The sequence below is a fragment of the Typha angustifolia genome, chromosome 10 (assembly GCF_048772165.1).
Source record: "Typha angustifolia cultivar Huaian chromosome 10, ASM4877216v1, whole genome shotgun sequence".
In the NCBI taxonomy this organism is placed as follows: Eukaryota; Viridiplantae; Streptophyta; class Magnoliopsida; order Poales; family Typhaceae; genus Typha; species Typha angustifolia.
This window is the reverse complement of record NC_133248.1, coordinates 12,798,960-12,816,377: the sequence shown is the minus strand read 5'-3', so window position 1 is coordinate 12,816,377 and position 17,418 is coordinate 12,798,960. Positions and strand designations below refer to the sequence as shown.

The 17,418-nt window shown below is 37.3% G+C and overlaps 1 protein-coding gene across 2 annotated transcripts; it reads right to left on the bottom strand.

Moving 5' to 3' along the window:
* Positions 1 to 3,440: 3,440 nt before the first annotated feature.
* LOC140768717 (ABC transporter G family member 31) lies at positions 3,441 to 14,185 on the bottom strand. 2 transcript variants are annotated; one of them, XM_073109095.1, is made up of 24 exons: positions 13,718 to 14,185; positions 13,191 to 13,311; positions 12,863 to 12,951; positions 12,694 to 12,778; positions 12,134 to 12,293; positions 11,984 to 12,060; positions 11,852 to 11,905; positions 11,268 to 11,358; positions 10,829 to 11,130; positions 10,450 to 10,731; positions 9,705 to 10,021; positions 9,455 to 9,615; positions 9,257 to 9,360; positions 8,220 to 8,376; positions 8,010 to 8,126; positions 7,490 to 7,584; positions 7,074 to 7,406; positions 6,687 to 6,977; positions 5,922 to 6,005; positions 5,708 to 5,841; positions 5,397 to 5,624; positions 4,640 to 4,811; positions 4,306 to 4,560; positions 3,441 to 3,914 (listed from the first exon to the last, which is right to left on the bottom strand). In XM_073109095.1, exons 1-24 carry the CDS (start codon positions 13,996 to 13,998, stop codon positions 3,642 to 3,644), a joined length of 4,263 nt encoding a protein of 1,420 aa, XP_072965196.1. In that variant the 5' UTR covers positions 13,999 to 14,185; the 3' UTR covers positions 3,441 to 3,641. The 2 variants fall into 2 exon arrangements, with proteins under 2 accessions (XP_072965196.1, XP_072965197.1); XM_073109096.1 differs by lacking the exon at positions 13,718 to 14,185 and having other exon boundaries at positions 12,863 to 12,964.
* Positions 14,186 to 17,418: the final 3,233 nt, after the last annotated feature.

Here is a 17,418-nt window from a genome sequence, read left to right as displayed (position 1 = left end):
TTTTATTTTATTTTCTCCTCCTTTTCTTTAAGTAATAAAAACACACAACTTCCTCTCATGATGCTGCACAAACCTTCAAAATTTTTATTTTTATTTTCACCGTCCTTTTACTATTTTTAATTCGATATTCTTGTCTCCTTCTCTTCTTCTTCTTTTTTATTCTCCATTGAATAAAGACATAACAGCAGGGTAGGAAATTTAATAACAAAAATTAATTTTAATCGAACGCAATTCATGTCAATATTTTGAATTATTTAATGGTGGGTGATCTTATAATAAGGAACGGTGTATGCAGTCGTGGAGCCAATTAGCACATTAATGGTGCACTCATTCATACACAAGAATCAAGACATACTACTGCAAAACTTAATAGTAATGCAGTAATTTAGCACATTAAAGTGCAGACAATGAATCTTATCCACATCTTTTTCCAACAACAACAGATGGGATAACGAGTTATCGGAGTCCGTGCTTAACCGCACATCTGCGATCCGATACGGTCCTCCTGGGATGGATAATGTTTCCTGTATCATCATCTTAGGCCGTGTACTAGACTCCAACCCTGGTAGGATGACAAATGAATCTATCATTGAAATGCCACAACACTGACACATAATAAAAATAGAATCCTGCAGACAAGTAGCCATCCGTCCATGGTTGAAGGTGCTATGGCTTCAGACAATCAAGTCCTGCATCCAATTGTCTTAGCCACGCAAGTGGGTTAATTCTCTTTCTTCACTTGCTATTTATACTTGGATGCAGAGTCAAGCACAAAGCAAGCCGAGTAGGCAGCCCCTAGTATATTGATATTTTTTATATATGTATGTAAACAAAGTGACATGGGAAGTATAACGTATGGACTACAGGGGGGAGGGGAAGACAGACAAGAGGACAACAAGCTTTGGAAATTAAAAGCTGTCTTTCCATGTGGAATGCACATGAGTTGATGTTAGTCTTTGTATTTAGTTACGCACAAAATAACTCTCTCTATCGGTATTATTAAGGAAGTAGAATTGGATGAATGGGCATAAGAAGATGAGCTGCATTTTGACAAGAATGGGTTGAAGGGGTGGGTATTGAATAGGCAGTGATGTCCATAAGCAAAAGAGGTATTGGAATGTAGTGTTGGGGTGGAGAAGAAGACAAGGAATGGAACAGTGGGTAAAAGACAAGAGGAGGAGGAGGAGGAAAGGGGAAAAAAGAGATGGGAAAAAAAAAAGAAAAAGAAAGGAAAAAAGGAGAACCACTCTGTCTGCAATCATCTCCAATGGAGAGGAAGAAGAGGCAATTACACCCCCCTTTGCCATGTGCCTTTGTCTTGTCCTCGAAACATATAACCATCCATATCATGAGCCATTTGGATAACTGATTCCCGCATCCCCTCTAACGCTCAAATACAAAACACCCACTGCCCCACTCTAATGGCCATGGACAAGAATCCCCTGGCCTTTTGCTTTGTCCACCTTCCTCTAACCTCTTTGGAAATTGGTGAAACTTCTCTAGCCCTGAAGACGAAGGAAGGGACCCATGGATGGAAAGGGAAGGTCGGTTTGTCATATGGCATACATTGAAGAAGACCTCGGTTAAATATTTTGTAGTATTGCCTTGTCATCCTAGCCCTGGGTGAGTTTTGAGTGGAGAATTTGTTTAGCCCCATATATGAGATATGGAAGCTAAAAAGGATGTTGCTATCCTAACTAAGTAGCCATTCTAAATACTAATGACCCCTCCCCAATCACTGAACAATTACATTAGTGGCAGAAGGATGTGTCATGTACCTCACAGTTCCACAAGTACTGCACTGCACTGCACTGCACTGCATCAATAAAACATTAGCTTAGGTCCTAGGAATGAATGTAGAGCTGCAGCAACTCTACCATGCAAGCAAAGCTTGACTTGTGGCATATGATTGCAGGAAATTCGTGCAGTCAAGGGATGCAGATGATACGCCTCCGCTGCTTGTGCTTCCATCTCGACAGTCACGTCTACATCATATTCCACGTGTTTCCGATAAATTTCCAGATATCTTAAGGTGAGGCATGTGGCCAAGTGGAAAACGTTTCCAGATAACTATGGCCTATGCGAAACAGCTGACGGATAGTACAAAGTTTTGACAAACTATTTGAGGTTTGGAAGGTTGCGAGCTCTCTTAATTGTTGCATGTTTTGGTGGGTGTTTATAGGACTCTCGTAGGAGATAAGCATTCAGCTTGGCAGGTTGTAGAGAGTGTTCCCTCTGGCACATTGTTCTGTTAAATTGCGCAGCCGAAATTCAAGAGTTACCATGTTTGCCTTGCCTTGCCTTGCCTTGCTAAGAAGAAATGAGCTGGGCCCAATAAAGAACAGTATCAACCTTGTGAAGAGTGTACTCTAAACTCTTCATCTCTTTCAAAAAGAAAGGAGAAAATTTCAGTCCAATTGTAAGAGAAAGAATTGTAAAAGCTTATGCCGACAAATGAAAAATGATATAAGTTACCTATAAAAGAGAGAGAAGAGAACAGAACATCAGAAGAAAAGGATCAAAAAGCAGCTTAAAGTTTGCTGCTCCTGAAATGTTCTTTTTTTGAGAAGCATAATGATTTGAAGTCAGATGGTTAATAGGAAAGTTCCATTGGATCAAAATGAGTCACACCCATTAAGCTCCACTAAATCAAGAAAAGTAACTATTCCGAAATTAAATCTTCCTTAGCATTTTCTGTCAAAATGGACAAAGAGAAACAGTAATATTGTAAGCAGAGCTGGTTGCTGACAAATTTCAATTTGCTTTGGATACCCTACACGCTACGTGGTGTCATGAGATGCAGCTCATAACTAAGATTCCTACATGATAAGGTTAAAAGAGAAAAGATATCTAAATTAACACTAGCAAACGTTCCTGTGAATTATAATTCCACTATTGATCATACTCTGAAGTCATCACCTGACTTCGCAAAAAGATAAATACAACAGTCCGAGTCACCAAACTACATTCAAGGGTGCATTTTAGTGGCGCTCTAGTTTATAGTATACAGAACACGCCATCATCAATACATTAATATCACAAGGGATTGACTGACTAATGAAGCCAAAGGTATCTCAAGAATGGTACTTCTAAACTCTTCCTGGCATCAGAAAAAACAAAGAGCATCCCAATTACTACAGCAGCAAAACAAGACCATCTTCTTGACTTCTGCACCTATCTCTTATCATATCTAAAGTTGATCTACGAGCTCAGTCAAGTAATACTCTTTTAAGGTTGGAAATGATTATTCCATCAGCTTTTCTCATTCAGTTTCTTAAAAGTTGAACTCTTTCCGAGTGAAGTTGTAGCTGCTTGCTACACAAAATGAACATCCATTTCAGAAAGTTCATCCGCAAACAGACTAGAAGACATGCATGTTTTAGTTACAAACTTCACCTGTGTCTTGTCATCGTCGTCGGTCCTCAAGACCAACAATAATATCGGTAGAAACTCCCATTAATAAAATGAGGCAAAAGATAATTAATTAATACATTCTTCAGAAAAATGACAAAGTGCAGCTGAAAAGTTTCTTTACTGATACAAATGCTTCTATACAATTCCTCTTTTTTTTTTCCAACATGCCATTATTAGTGGAGGATTATTATCCATGATGATCCAAACTATGTGCTGACTCTACAAATTCATCTTCGTTGGAAGTTAAGGTACTTGATGGCTAGGGCAAACACAACGGCGAAGATAACGCAGAAACCAACAACTACGATTGCAACAACACTTAAGAATTCATGCCTGAAGCCAAAGTGGTCCTCGAGGAACACTTTAATGCTTGTTGAGTGAACACCATCCGAGAGCATCATCTGCTTGTCACTGTCACCAAATTGGGATGTCAGAAGCCCATATAAAGTCCAAGATATTGGATCAGCCCAGTAATACCATCTCCACCATCCAGGTATCCTCTGCATTAGGCAAAAGTTAAATAAATCATTCCCTCTGAAGGAATTCTAATAAAGGAGCAGCGCAAATAATAAAAATTGAATTGAATAGCAAAGGCATGTCTAAAACTGATTACAGATTGTTGGGATCCTTCAGGACTAGAAGGAAAACTTGTCAAGATGTTAACCCGTGGGCATTATACACACAAAAAAGGAATAACTTCAGCCACAGAAAAACAGCTGCATTTGATTTTTTTTCCAGCAGTCCACATTAAAGATATGATGATGACTAGCAGGCAAAAGAAAGGCAGGTTGAGCAGAATGAACATTCATAGCAAAAAAAGAACTAAACAGAGAAATTGGAATGTGGTAAACAGAGAAGGGAAAGAAAATCAGATGCAGATTCCTTTCTTACCATGCGTGTGATCATGAATCCACTAAAAAGGTTCCATAGAGTGTAAAATGGTGCAGCAATTATTGGTGCAACATTGTGATTCGGAGTAATTGCGACCGTCATCATGCCGAAAAAGGTGAAGTAGAGCAGAGTGAAATACATAAAGAATATATACCATAAAAACTTGGTCATTGTCCATTCAAATGAACCCAAACTGTAGAACAATGTCCCATAGATAAGTGTTTGTACAAGTACATACGGGAACTCAATAGAAACCTGCACACAGGATGCCAAATAATTATGTGAATTAAAGCAATATTATGTTGCAAACATAAGTTTTTGAAACATGCCACACCTGGGCAAAAGCAAATGAAAGTGCCGAGTACATTCCAGCTGCTCTCTCTCTGTAAGAGACGAATCTTTCAATGGAAACCACAGGTTGAACAGCAGTAGCATTAGTGATGCCAATGAACAGGACTGCCGCATACATGGATCCCATGGCATTGAGAATGTCTTGTTGGGTCTCCCTGTCAATTTTAGAAAAAGAGAAAAAGTATACTGCATAACTGTGTCCAAATGTCAAATGAGATGAATCAAATTCTAAAAAGACCAGAAATCCAGATTTCATTATTTCTTAAGGACAAAAGTCCATTAGAGTTTTAACCTATTATTATCTTTTGCCAATATAAACAACCCACTTTTTCCAATTGCACCCACAAGTAAAATATATGCAAGATAAATCATCTGGCAGTCATAGACCTAAGGATAGCTAATGCAGTGCTTCCACAGGAACCAAGTAATTTTGACAGGGTAATCATTCCACTCGCAGACTTTCTATAAACCTTATCTTGGAATATTCAATGTAGATGTGTCATAACTAAAGTTTGCTATGATATTCCAAGGGTAACCTAAAAAAGGTCTTGGACTGAGCCCCTAACAGCCTAAAAATTATGAAAAAGTAAAAAAAAGTTTGTATGCCATTATCTTGACACTCAACTAAATCAATCCAACAATTATGACAGTTTCAAGTAAATCAGCCAAATCATCCACTTGATCAAAATATTTGGATCTGAGGAAGATATGATTTCATGCAAGAACTATAAGAAGTATACCTTCTAGAACCAAATTGCCAACAGATCGTTCCAAACATCAAAGAAATAACAACTGTATAAAAGAAACGAACTGCTGTATATTGAGGATTCCTCCAGTATGACAGATTCTGCTTCCAAAGGCAAGCAAGGTATTGGGAAAAACTTGGTTGTGCATACTTGGTCGGAAAAGTAAGCTCTTTGGACTCGCTGGTTGGTCTGCTTAAATTTTCAACCATATCCTTATTCTGCCTGAAAAACATGAACCAAGTTGAACTAAAGTAAAAGGGAAGTTGAGAACATGCAAGATAATTTAAAAAATAAATTATCCATACCGGAATAACTTAGACTGCCGATAATAATCAGCAAAGTCAACACCTAGACGACTTTCCATTACAGGACTAGTCACCTCAAGCATCCATGCAGCAGGATTGTACCCATCCTTGATTTTAGGCACTCCAGGAATTGCCTACAAATCAAAGTTTATCAAATTATACAATTGCCATTTCCAGACAATTTGCAACAAGTAGCAGGTTTCGAAGGGCTTACCTCAAAGAACTCAACTAGCTTGTGAGACTTAGGGCCTAAAGGACCAGCATATATAAGTTCTCCACCACGCTTCATGAACAAAAGCTGGCAGATAATTGAATCAGATGAAAGAGAAAGAGTCTGATATGTTATACAATTTAATACACCGTATAATGAAATGTTAACTAGAAAATGACAAAAATAACATAGTTTTTACCAACAAGAAGTCAAGTATACAGACTGAAATCTGTGATACCAAAATGTCCATTCAATTAGAGAACCCCACATTCCTTAGATCAGATTGGAAAATAAATAAACTTCATCAGAATTACTATGCATGTAGTGGAGCTTATCCTTTTAAGAAAAAGTTACAGCACTGTTAACCAGAATATAAGAGAAAATCAAGTAAATTAATTATTCATAAAATATTTGTTAACTTACAAACTACTCTAAAAGCTTAAGTTAATAGATAATAGTGGGTTTTATACTTTAACACTCTCGTCATTTTTGGGATGAGATATTTTAATGGGCACAAAAAATAAATTAATTTAATTGGATAGAGTTTTATATTTTCTAACAAAAATGGATATGATAGTATTTAAACCCATGATCTCTAGCTTTAACACCATGTTAATTTATCGACTACTCTCAAAAGCTTACGCTATTAGAAAATAGTGGGTTTTATATTTTAACAACATTACTGAGAAATAACTTCATTTATATTAGCTTTTTCTAGTAAACATACTTCTCACAATTGTTGAAATAGTAGAAGTAAATAAAAAGTACCTCATCAAAGGACTCAAAAATGTCAATACTTGGCTGATGAATTGTGCAAACAATTGTCCGTCCAGTGTTAACTATATTTCTCACAGTTCTCATAACAATTGCCGCAGCCCTTGCATCCAATCCTGATGTAGGTTCATCCATGAAAACAATAGAAGGATTTGCTACAAGTTCTATGGCTATCGTCAACCTTTTACGTTGTTCTGTAGACAGACCATTCACCCCTGGTAGGCCAACAAGTGCACCACTTAACATATTAAGCTCAACAAGTTCCATCACCTCCTCTACAAAAATCTGCAAACAGAGAAGTTCCACAAAACGTCAAAAAGGAGAAGAACAATGAGGATCGTGAACATGAAATAGCACTTCAAAATTTCAGTTAATATTTACCCTCCTTGTCTCCAAGTCAACATGAGAAGGCAACCGGAGCCATGCTGAGTACAATAGTGATTCAATAACAGTCATACATGGCGAATGGACATCATTTTGCTCACAGTAACCAGATATCCTAGCAAATGTTTCTTGGCTTTTAGGATAGCCAGAAATATTTATTGATCCTTCTATTAGTCCTCCAGTCTTTCGACCAGCTAAAACATCCATGAGGGTGGTTTTACCAGCACCGCTAACACCAACCAGTGCAGTGAGTATTCCAGGTCTAAATGCTCCAGTTACATTAACCAACAACTGCAGCCGATCCTCTACTATCCCTTGCTTTTTAATTTCCTGCTAGCAAAACTGGATAAGAATGAATAAATATATAATTTTATTATATAACAATTAAAGGAAATGTTGACAGTTAGACCTACCACAGGTACATCCACATAGTAATTAATGTTGCTAAAGCACATTGATAGAGGTTGAAAGGGTAAAACCATGCCCTTCTGTTCCCCATCATTTGTTTCTGAAGAGAAGAATGAAAGTTACTATCCAGACAAAATTTAGAGAAGGCACCAAAGCCTAATCTGGCAATTTAAGTTCAAAAACTACTACAGACAAAGTAAACCAAGTAATTACTTACAATAAACAGTTCACAAAGTATCATATCTAAGAGTAGGATAGAGACATTATATTCACACAGAAGAGCAAATAATATAACAATTGATGATAAAATATGCTTCTACCAGTACAAGAAAAGAACATCAAACTAATACATTTCATATATATATATATATATATATATATATATATATATATATATATATATATATATATATATATATATTGGAAACCAACGCATGTTCAAACTTTAAAGGGATCAAAGATTTGAAATTTCAGTGAAATGCATAATATTTCACTTGTTATGGTGCTTGAGATAGCATCTCAGACCTAGTGCCTCTGAACGAAGATAGGATCGTAGCTCAGTGACAATTTTCTCTCCTTTCTTCTTTTGTTCCCTCTGCCGGATTTCATCTTTGGATACAACAGCTTGTTGCTTCCCAAGAGCTGTATAAGAGTTATGAAGTTAAAATAACAAGAAAATTAACCTCAAGAAAGTTCACATCAGTCTGACAACCACTAGAAAAGATAAAAACTTACGGTTAAGATATGTCAAAAACAAGGTAAATAGGATATTGAATATGATGGTGTACCCAAACAAGGCACAAATACCAATCCAAAACCAATAGCTCTCTGTAAATAAACCGAAATCCTTCAATACTGCTTCACCTAATGAACCATTGTCTTGTGCAACTCTCTGCAATAATCATAAGTAATATTACTTGTAATTATAAGTAACACATATAACTTCTAAAACATTTTTCACATTCTACAGGACACTAGCATATAAAAAAATTAACATACAATACTATTTGTCAACAAGATAATCATTGGAGTCTATGTATAGACATAGAAATAAGTGTGGTTATAGGCATTCATGAGAAAACTCGAATGTGTACCATGTTACTGTGCCTTTTATCAGGTGCAATGCATGCACTTGCAAAGAAAACATCTCTAGAGAAATAAGCAAGAAAGATATGAGTTTTGCCATACCTCAAATATCCTTCCACAAACACAATGTTTTAATCATTAACATTTTGTATTGCAGCAGATATTACAACTAAAATAGGATTTCAATTGAGTATCGTAATTCTTGAACTAATAATACATACAAAAACCAAAAAACTCCACATACTGTCTCTAAATAGCATGTCTCATACAGGGAGGAACTCACAGTTATCCTGAAAAGGAGGCAATACAACAAGTGACTTATTTTCTATAAGGTGCATTTAGGGTCTTAATTTTGTATACTCTTATAGTTTGATAAAGAAATACAACTTCATAAATTAATCTGTTTCTCCTATAAGTGATTCTACAGAAGTGGGTTCTTATTACAAATCATAGCAGAAACTCCCCAAGCAACTTCAGAATCTAGTTTGAGTCAGATGATTGGTTAACAAATAAAATAAGATTGTTCTGCCAGGGTAATATTGGGATAGAGAAAAGACAATTAATGTGAAACTCACATGTTTCAACTTTCAAGCATAAAAGGTTTCAAAGACAAAAAACTATAAACAGATACCATTGGGAGATTAAGTGTAAACTGTAAACACCAGTTGCTTGTAGATGCACATTACCTTGTCCCAAGAATGACCAAGGAATTCATTAATTGAAATAGCATTTTGGGCATACATCAATGGCGAGATCCAATAGCCCCAAATCCACCAGTGTGGGATGCTCTCTGTCATAAATAAAAGAAAGAACCATTAGAAGAAACCAGAAGTACATAAACAACATAGAAAATACTCAAGGAGTGTATTTAAAGAAGGTTCAACCTCTGGAAATGATAAATCCTCCAAGAATCATGACAACCAACATGGCAAAGGATCCAAAAGTGTTGGAAACTATCATATTTCGACCCAAGGATGCTATCACACGGAAAAGAGCCAAAGACATTTGATGCAAAAAGAAAAGCAACAGAAATTGTGCAAGGAATCTGCAGATTAATACATCAAGATGACAATTTCAATGTCAAGCTTCTTTGAACTTGTAACGTGGCAACTGGAAATATAGCTAAGTTGTTACCTAGTAAATTGTGGATCATAGCCAACCCCATAATACGTAACTAGCACCCACATCCCTGATTCTATAAGTGAAGTTGGAACACTTAGGATCCAAGAAGGAAGTGTGTAAGTCCAGGGCGGATAGAAGTGCAAGTCCCTGTGCTTGTAAAGCACAGGAAGCTTTGTAATTAGTAATGCAACTTCGGTGAAGCCATTGAACAGAATCATTATTATTGCAAAATATAGTGCGCCAAGATAGATAATTCCATCATCTATTGTATCCCGGTGCATTGTTGATCGAAAAAACACTGTCATTGTGATAAGAGCAACTAGCAAAAGCTGCAAAAAGAGGCAACAGGAGTCGCATTAGAATACACCTATATGGTTAAATTGACATTATCAAGACTACCTCAGACCAGATGTCCTTATCAAAAAACTGTAAAACTATTCCACATGCCATATTAATGATTCTGATAGAATTGTAATATGCAATCTGGCTGAAGCATTTCGTTACAAAATTTAGATTTTATTGAAGTTTGGAGAAAACCACAAAAGCACCTATTAGATCGCAGGCGTTGGTCCTGCAAAAAATGCCAGACATAAGCAGCAGAAATCAAATGAAAGGAACAAAAGTTTATTCCTTTAGGTCACATAGCTTCCCCTGTAAGGTTAGCACTTGGCACGATTCACTTAGCCTATTAAAGGCAATTTAAGACTATATAATGCAAATGTCAACTTCAATTGTTAAGCATCTTAATCATTGGTACCTGAATGAACTTAAAGACATAGACAAAGGAATTCCGCTTCATCAACAAAAGCTGCCAGGTGAAATTGGCCTTGAGAAGGTCGAACCTCTTTACACCGTAGTTAGAAGTTGAAAGAGATGCAGGATGGTTATGATCTCTATTATATGGAACAGCCAATTCCTCAGACAATCTCTTGCCAACAAAGAATGATTTGAAAGCATCTGCAAATTTTGATACAGGTATATACTGATATGGATAGTCATAAAGATACCAGTACTGCCGCTGATCTTTCCTAGATGTAACCTGAATGCATGGAGGGCATAGTGAGAAAATAAAGAAAGAAACACTAAAACACATATAATTGTGCAAATGCCTAAAAACCAGAAGTTGGAATATTTACTTCTTGCAAAAAATCAGCCACATTCTTTCTTTCAGGACACTTGAATCCCATGGCAGCAAAAAAGTCAAGAGCAGCATCACGGGGACCCTGATAAACAATCTGACCTTCCGAGATGAGAATGATGTCATCAAATAATTCATAAGTTTCAGGATCTGGTTGCAGCAAAGAAATGATTGTGGTCCCATCAAGTGCATGTGTAGAATGTTTTAGATACTTGACAATTTGATAAGTGGTTGAACTGTCAAGGCCATTTGAAATCTCATCCATATATAACACTCTAGCAGGTCCTACTAGTAATTCACCTGAAAGAGCAGCAGTTCCTTTTACGTTATTTATGAAACCAAAAGAATGGTCCTTGACCAGATTCATGGTTTTGAGTCAACAGAGTGAACAAGGAAAGGAAGTTTGGAAAAGCATACATATGTAAACAGCTATTCACCTGTCGCAAGGCGCTTTTTCTGTCCCCCTGATATCCCTTTAATCATCTCATCTCCAACAAGGGTGTCCGCACAAACGTCCAGCCCTAAAATCTTGGCTAGGTGAAATTTAGCAATTTAGAAAACTTAAAGACAACAAGGTATACTTAGAACATAGAATAAATTAATTATGTGGACAATCCTCTAAATCATGTTAAAAAGTTCCATACAGATGTTTCTTAAACTACCATTCCACCAGGCATACAACATAGATTTTATTCAGCTTTCCAGGACAGAGGTTTTTCAGCATTTGCAAGACATATTAGAATCACCTCCAACAGCCAGAGCCATGTATAGGAAAGGGAGGCGAGGGCCCCCCTTTGGCTACAAAATTGATATACTTCTTTAATAGAAACCTTTTTTTTTATAGCATTGCCAAATTAAGCCACAATGGTTTTCATAATAAGAGTTCCGTTCTCTCCATGATATTCAAGACTGAGGTTTGGCAAAATAAGAGAAATAGAGAACACTATACTATGAGTTACTAATAGCTGACTGAAATATGATTGCAGAAACAAAGTATTATACAAATAATACGATCACCTACCTTCATTATATACTCTGCTACAAGGTTTGTCTGCTTACCATCCAGAGACAATGCCTAAAGATAGGAGTACATTAGTTTAGAAGACTATATGAAATCAATCACATATTATGGCTGCAAAATAAAATTATTTACCTTCATAAATATATCAAGGTCCTCGTCAGGTTTTATCCCTGCAGTTTTTTCTCTTCTAGAGAGTTCCATAAGCATGTCTGTGCATTGTTTCATGCCTCAGCAACAATTTTTGACCAAAAATAACCAGAATATGATGCTTTAACAACTTACCATATTTTATTCCAACACCCTGACAACGTCCCGCAAATTCTAAAGATTCTCTAACTGTCATTTCAGCAGCATGCCAATCTTGCTGACTGACATAAGCAGATGTTCTTTGAGGAACAAATTCATTTAGATTGTGTCCATTATAAGTAATGCTCCCAGACATCTGCATCAAGTTGAGAATTTGTAAGCCATAATACAAAGATTGAAAATTGCACCCAAAAAAAAAAAAAAAAAACTGACTAATATCTTTTAAATAAGAATTAGCAAAATTCCCTCAATCAAAGAGGACCTTGTAGGGTTTTGAATGATAGGACCTCTTGTAAAATATGTACATTTCATCACACCAGATAGCAGACTACCAGTAGATGTTTTTATGACTATACCAGCAAGAGTAAAGTTTCTTTCTGGTTATGGATCAAGTAATCTCTTTTCCTATCTTTGTTTACACAACTAAAAAAGGTTGAGTCTGGCTGGCACAGCCAAATGCCAGATAGTAGAATAACTAATTCTTGTACAGTTGCCATCATTCCAAGTGAGAAGATGAGCAAGTAAATTAGGCATACCTGCAGATCAGAGCCAAGCCTTCCAGCAAGGGCCAACAGCAAAGTTGTCTTTCCAGAACTTGGAGGACCCAAAAGCAGTGTCATTCTGTAGAAAGAGACAAAAAATATAACACCCAATGTGAAGGAAATGGTGATGACACAGAAAGTTGGAGTGGTATTGCAGTTATACCTAGAAGGCCTGATGATCCCACTAACATTATCCAATATGGGAAATTTCACTCTTCTGCCTGGAAATATTCTCGAGTGCCGCAGAAAGGCCTAGCCAAGACAACTGAATATACATTAGAGAAGCCCTGAAAAAGGATGAACTAATGAATGGCATTAAGTTACATTAGCTAATTCAGATGTTGGCATGAAATAATCTTTAGAAAAAAATCATGACCAATATGCAAAACAAGTCTGTCATGACAGAAGATTACGGTGCAGCACTCAAGATGAAAGATCCAAATTGTAACTTCATTTTACATAGATGATTGAATTTAAAAAATTACAAATACCTCAGCCATGTTGCATATGTAGTTGGGAATCGTTGGTAATGCCCTGCTTCCAACATGAACATAAGCGTCTACTTTTAGATCCTGAAATCTCACTTCAATTTTGGGAAATTCAAGACGCACCCTATGTAGATATAGGAGACAAAGGATTAGGACAACTCGGACAAATTACAAAATATCAGAACACAAATAAAAAACCAAGCTGCAGAAGATCAGTGTGAATTGCCATTACGGGGAAGACATAAAAGGACAAATCTACTCTAGCTTAGAGAAAAAAAAAACTTCTCGACTTTTATAGCATAAAAGAAGATGTTGAAGATGAGGCAAAATCAGATATAAGTTCCTCTAGCTTTCATATTGAAAAACGACAGTTGTCACGAGTATCAACTACATCGACCAGAAAAGGCGATACTTCTCTACCCTCTAATCTTAAGATAAGTACGATATGAATAAACATCAGAAAACACGAAAAAGAAAAACATCTTTAACATCAATAAGAACGGAACAGGAAATCAAGAGAAGAAACTCACGCGTCGAATCTTTGACGGATCCGGCGAAAGAAGTGCTCGGCATCGCCGGAATCGCCGAGCAACCGGTCGATGAGCGCAGTACAATCCCGAGAGCTAAGAGTCGCGACATCAACCTCAGAGAAGAAACCGGGTTCATCGCCGCTCCGAAGAATGCCACGGCGGACGCGGGCGAATGTCGGGAGGCGCTCAAGGGCGGCCCACCGGAGCGCCTCCTCCTCGTCGTCGCCGCATTCCCGGAAAGAACTCGACCTCGAGAATGCCGCCTCGGTTGGCGTCCACATTCCAATCTCCTAACCCTAACCCTACTTCCAACTTCCAAGCTGGATTGGGATTTGGAAGAGGATGGGCTCTTAAAAGAGTATGGTCCTTGGAGATGGATCCACCAACTTGAAAGACAGTATGGGGTTGTTGGGACGAGCATTTAATGCCTCTGCTCTCCCTACTTCTTCTCTCTCTTCTTCTTCTTCTTCTTCTTGTTGGTTTCTTCTCTCTCATCGCTTCTCTCTCTCTCTCTCTCTCTCTCTCTCTCTCTCTCTCTCTCTCTCGTTCTCTCGAAATTAGAGAGAGAAAGAGAAGCTTCGAGCGGGGAAGTGAGAGGGTTTAGAGACTTTTTAGACCGTTGAGAGGACGGGGTTTAAAGCGTCTCCTTTTTAGTAGTTGGGACGCCGTAGAGGAGAAACGGTTTCTCCACGGGTACTCGTTTCTCCTTGAGAAGGATAACGAGAGATCTTGACCGTCCGTTTGATATGAGAGGTCTGATTTGTTTGCAGACATCTTCCCGTGTGATGATGAGATGCATCATCCTGCCGAGTTAAGAGAGTGAGATTAGTAACCGATAAATTTGCTTCGCATTTAGATTCTGTGAAAGGGACTTAAATTTACCTCAAAATAATGTTTAGTGAGTATATAATTTCTATATTCTAGGGTAAAATTGATTTGAATTGCTCTACTAACCGACTCTCTTAAACATTGATTTGAATTGAATATGTGGATATTTTATTTATTTCAAACTTTAGACGAACCGATAAAGATAAGCTTACAGTCAAAAGAATTTGTGGGTGTGGGTGTGTGTGTCTCCGTGTAAAATGAAAATGTTGGCTGAGAATAATATCTTGGCAAAGTGAAGCTCTGTAATTTGAAGTAAAAAAAAAATTCATAGAGCTTATATCAGTTTGGATTGAAATTAATTTTTGACAGCAGTTGGCTTGTTTAATGTCGAACCTAACAACATATATTATCAGATAATGAATGACACCTAGTCTATAACGAGTTGGTCATATACGTGACATCAAAACTAGCAAAAAGGAAAACAAAAACAAGGTCCTCTGACATTATTGAAGAGCTGCAATAAATTTAAGAGTCCCCACCTATAAATTTGGTGATAGCGGGGGAGCAAAGATGATAGCATGATATGTTCACATGGAAAAAGTTTGGATCCAATTTAAGCACCTATTTGATAGCTGGAAGACGACAATGGCAAGGCTATCCCACAAAGATGTGTTGGTATGTGACAAGAATTTGGTGGTGAAGCAGGAAAAAAGAACACTATATATGTTTTACCATTTACTTGAGATTAGCTCCCTGCCCAACCACTGTTTGCTCTGGTAGTAACACCATTTCTGAATCTAATTAAGCTTCAGCTAGTTAAAAACGGATGGAAAGTTGGGTCTACTGCACTTAATAGTCATCAACACTATGCTTTTCATGTGAAAGACATAAATATTGCTCTGCCAGCCAATAACAAAGTAATTTCAAGGTTCATCTCTAATGTTTCTCCGCACCTTAGACTATAGATAGAGCTACGGAAAAGAACTGAGCTGTTCCTTTCCTGGGACCATGACCTTAGACCTTTCTCACCCTCTTAGTAACTGAAAGCATTCTCTCATAGCAAGGGTGTTAATATTCGGACAGTTCATTCTTACTTGCCTTAGGAGGAACAATAAATGCTGTTCCAATTCATCGCACTCGCAGACCAAATTGGTGTGAATATCAGCTTGTCTCATGCATCATTCACAAGTTACAGTGGCCAATTCCAGTAGTCCATCTCAGAACACAACATGTGAATCCCCACTGATGATTTATTGATATTTAGCTATTTTCCTTTTTTTTATGATCAAGTTTCCTTTGACAAGGCACCATAATTTTTATGAAAATGCTTGGTTAAATCTTTACTAACCTTTGACATTTTAGAGAACCAAAGGTTGAAAGATGTTATACTTACTGCAGAAGAGGATTGGAGCACTTTATTCATCTTTTGTATTTGGTGTCAGGTGGCGATGATTTACTTTCATGAAATACCCCCTCAAGGAATTGGTATTATATTGTGATTTTTTTTTTCTCATTGAATATTATATAGTGATGTTAGACTGGTACTTCTCTCTCTGTCTCTCTCTCTCTCTCTTTACACTCGATGCAGCTGTTCCTATATACGACAGCCCAGCACACTATTCTGGTTGAGACAGGTGAAGTTGTTGACCTCGTCTCAATCGAGTCATCCCTAATAAATTTTCTTGTTCTAGATAGAATCTGACTGTTATCTATGGCAGCTTTGCTGCCAGGTGACTTCAAAGGAAAATTATGACAAGGTTGAGAGGATAATAATTTCGTTATATACATTCTACAATTCAGAACCTTTTTTTTTACTTGATCTCTTAACACCAGCACAGGAAAAGAGGCCTATATGGCTATATTGCAACTCAACTCCAATTTTTGTTTCTTTCTGTAGCTGAAATCCAACTTGCAGCACTGTATGTAGGCCTTTGTGCAGTGTTCCTGGTCTTCAACTCTGACAAGAGGTTTTCCTTGGATAACTTGGTAGGAAGAACCATCCATTTACAGGACTGAGTTTAAGATAGTTACATATACTTTCGGTTATATCCATTTATCCTTTCAACTTGTCATATTAGTTGGTCTTGTTATGTAAACGGTGTAGGCCTTTTAATGAATGCAAGCAGCTGTCACTGTTACTGGATATTAGCGCACTCAGTTAATTGAAACAGTGCATCGTCATTAAGTGGCCATATTAAGGTCTGGCATCAAATTTGTAGTGGTACATTGTGAATTGCTATCTCCAATTAATAAAGTATAGGAGCCCCACAAGCATGGTGATAGGAGGTAGATAGCTCAAGTAAATGAGCCTAGTGATAAAGGTAAAGACTTTGCAAGGAAGATGAGTAAGCTCCCATGTAGTCTACCTAACAGGGGAGCTCACCTTAATGAGTACAGCATTTATCTGGGTGGGATAGGCTGCCGCATTTAATCGAATACCTTTTCTCCACCACCTTTTTGTGCTAGCATTTATGTTTCTTCTCTAAGTTCAAATGCATAATAAATCCCTGTTTTTTTAAATTGGGTCTTGTATAGAGTTGCTCTTAGTAGAGTGAATAAATTGGTTGTTTATTTGCAAGCAGCTGTAACCCCAACCACATGCACCAGTGGCTTCACTCCTCTGTGTAAGTTTGCAGTGTGATCTCACATAGCACATATTGCAGAAATCAACTTCTTCTCTCTTTTTTTTCGTAAATCGCCATCTATATTTTAACCTCCACAAAATGAGAGCAGCAATTCCAAGAAAAGAGGAACTTTTGAGAGGATCAAAGCATGAAGCCCCTTATTATTTGATGTCTGCAGTGGCATAGATTCCTTTACTTTTTTTATAGTGACAAAAGATGTCTAAATACTTCAACTGCTCAAGTGAAACA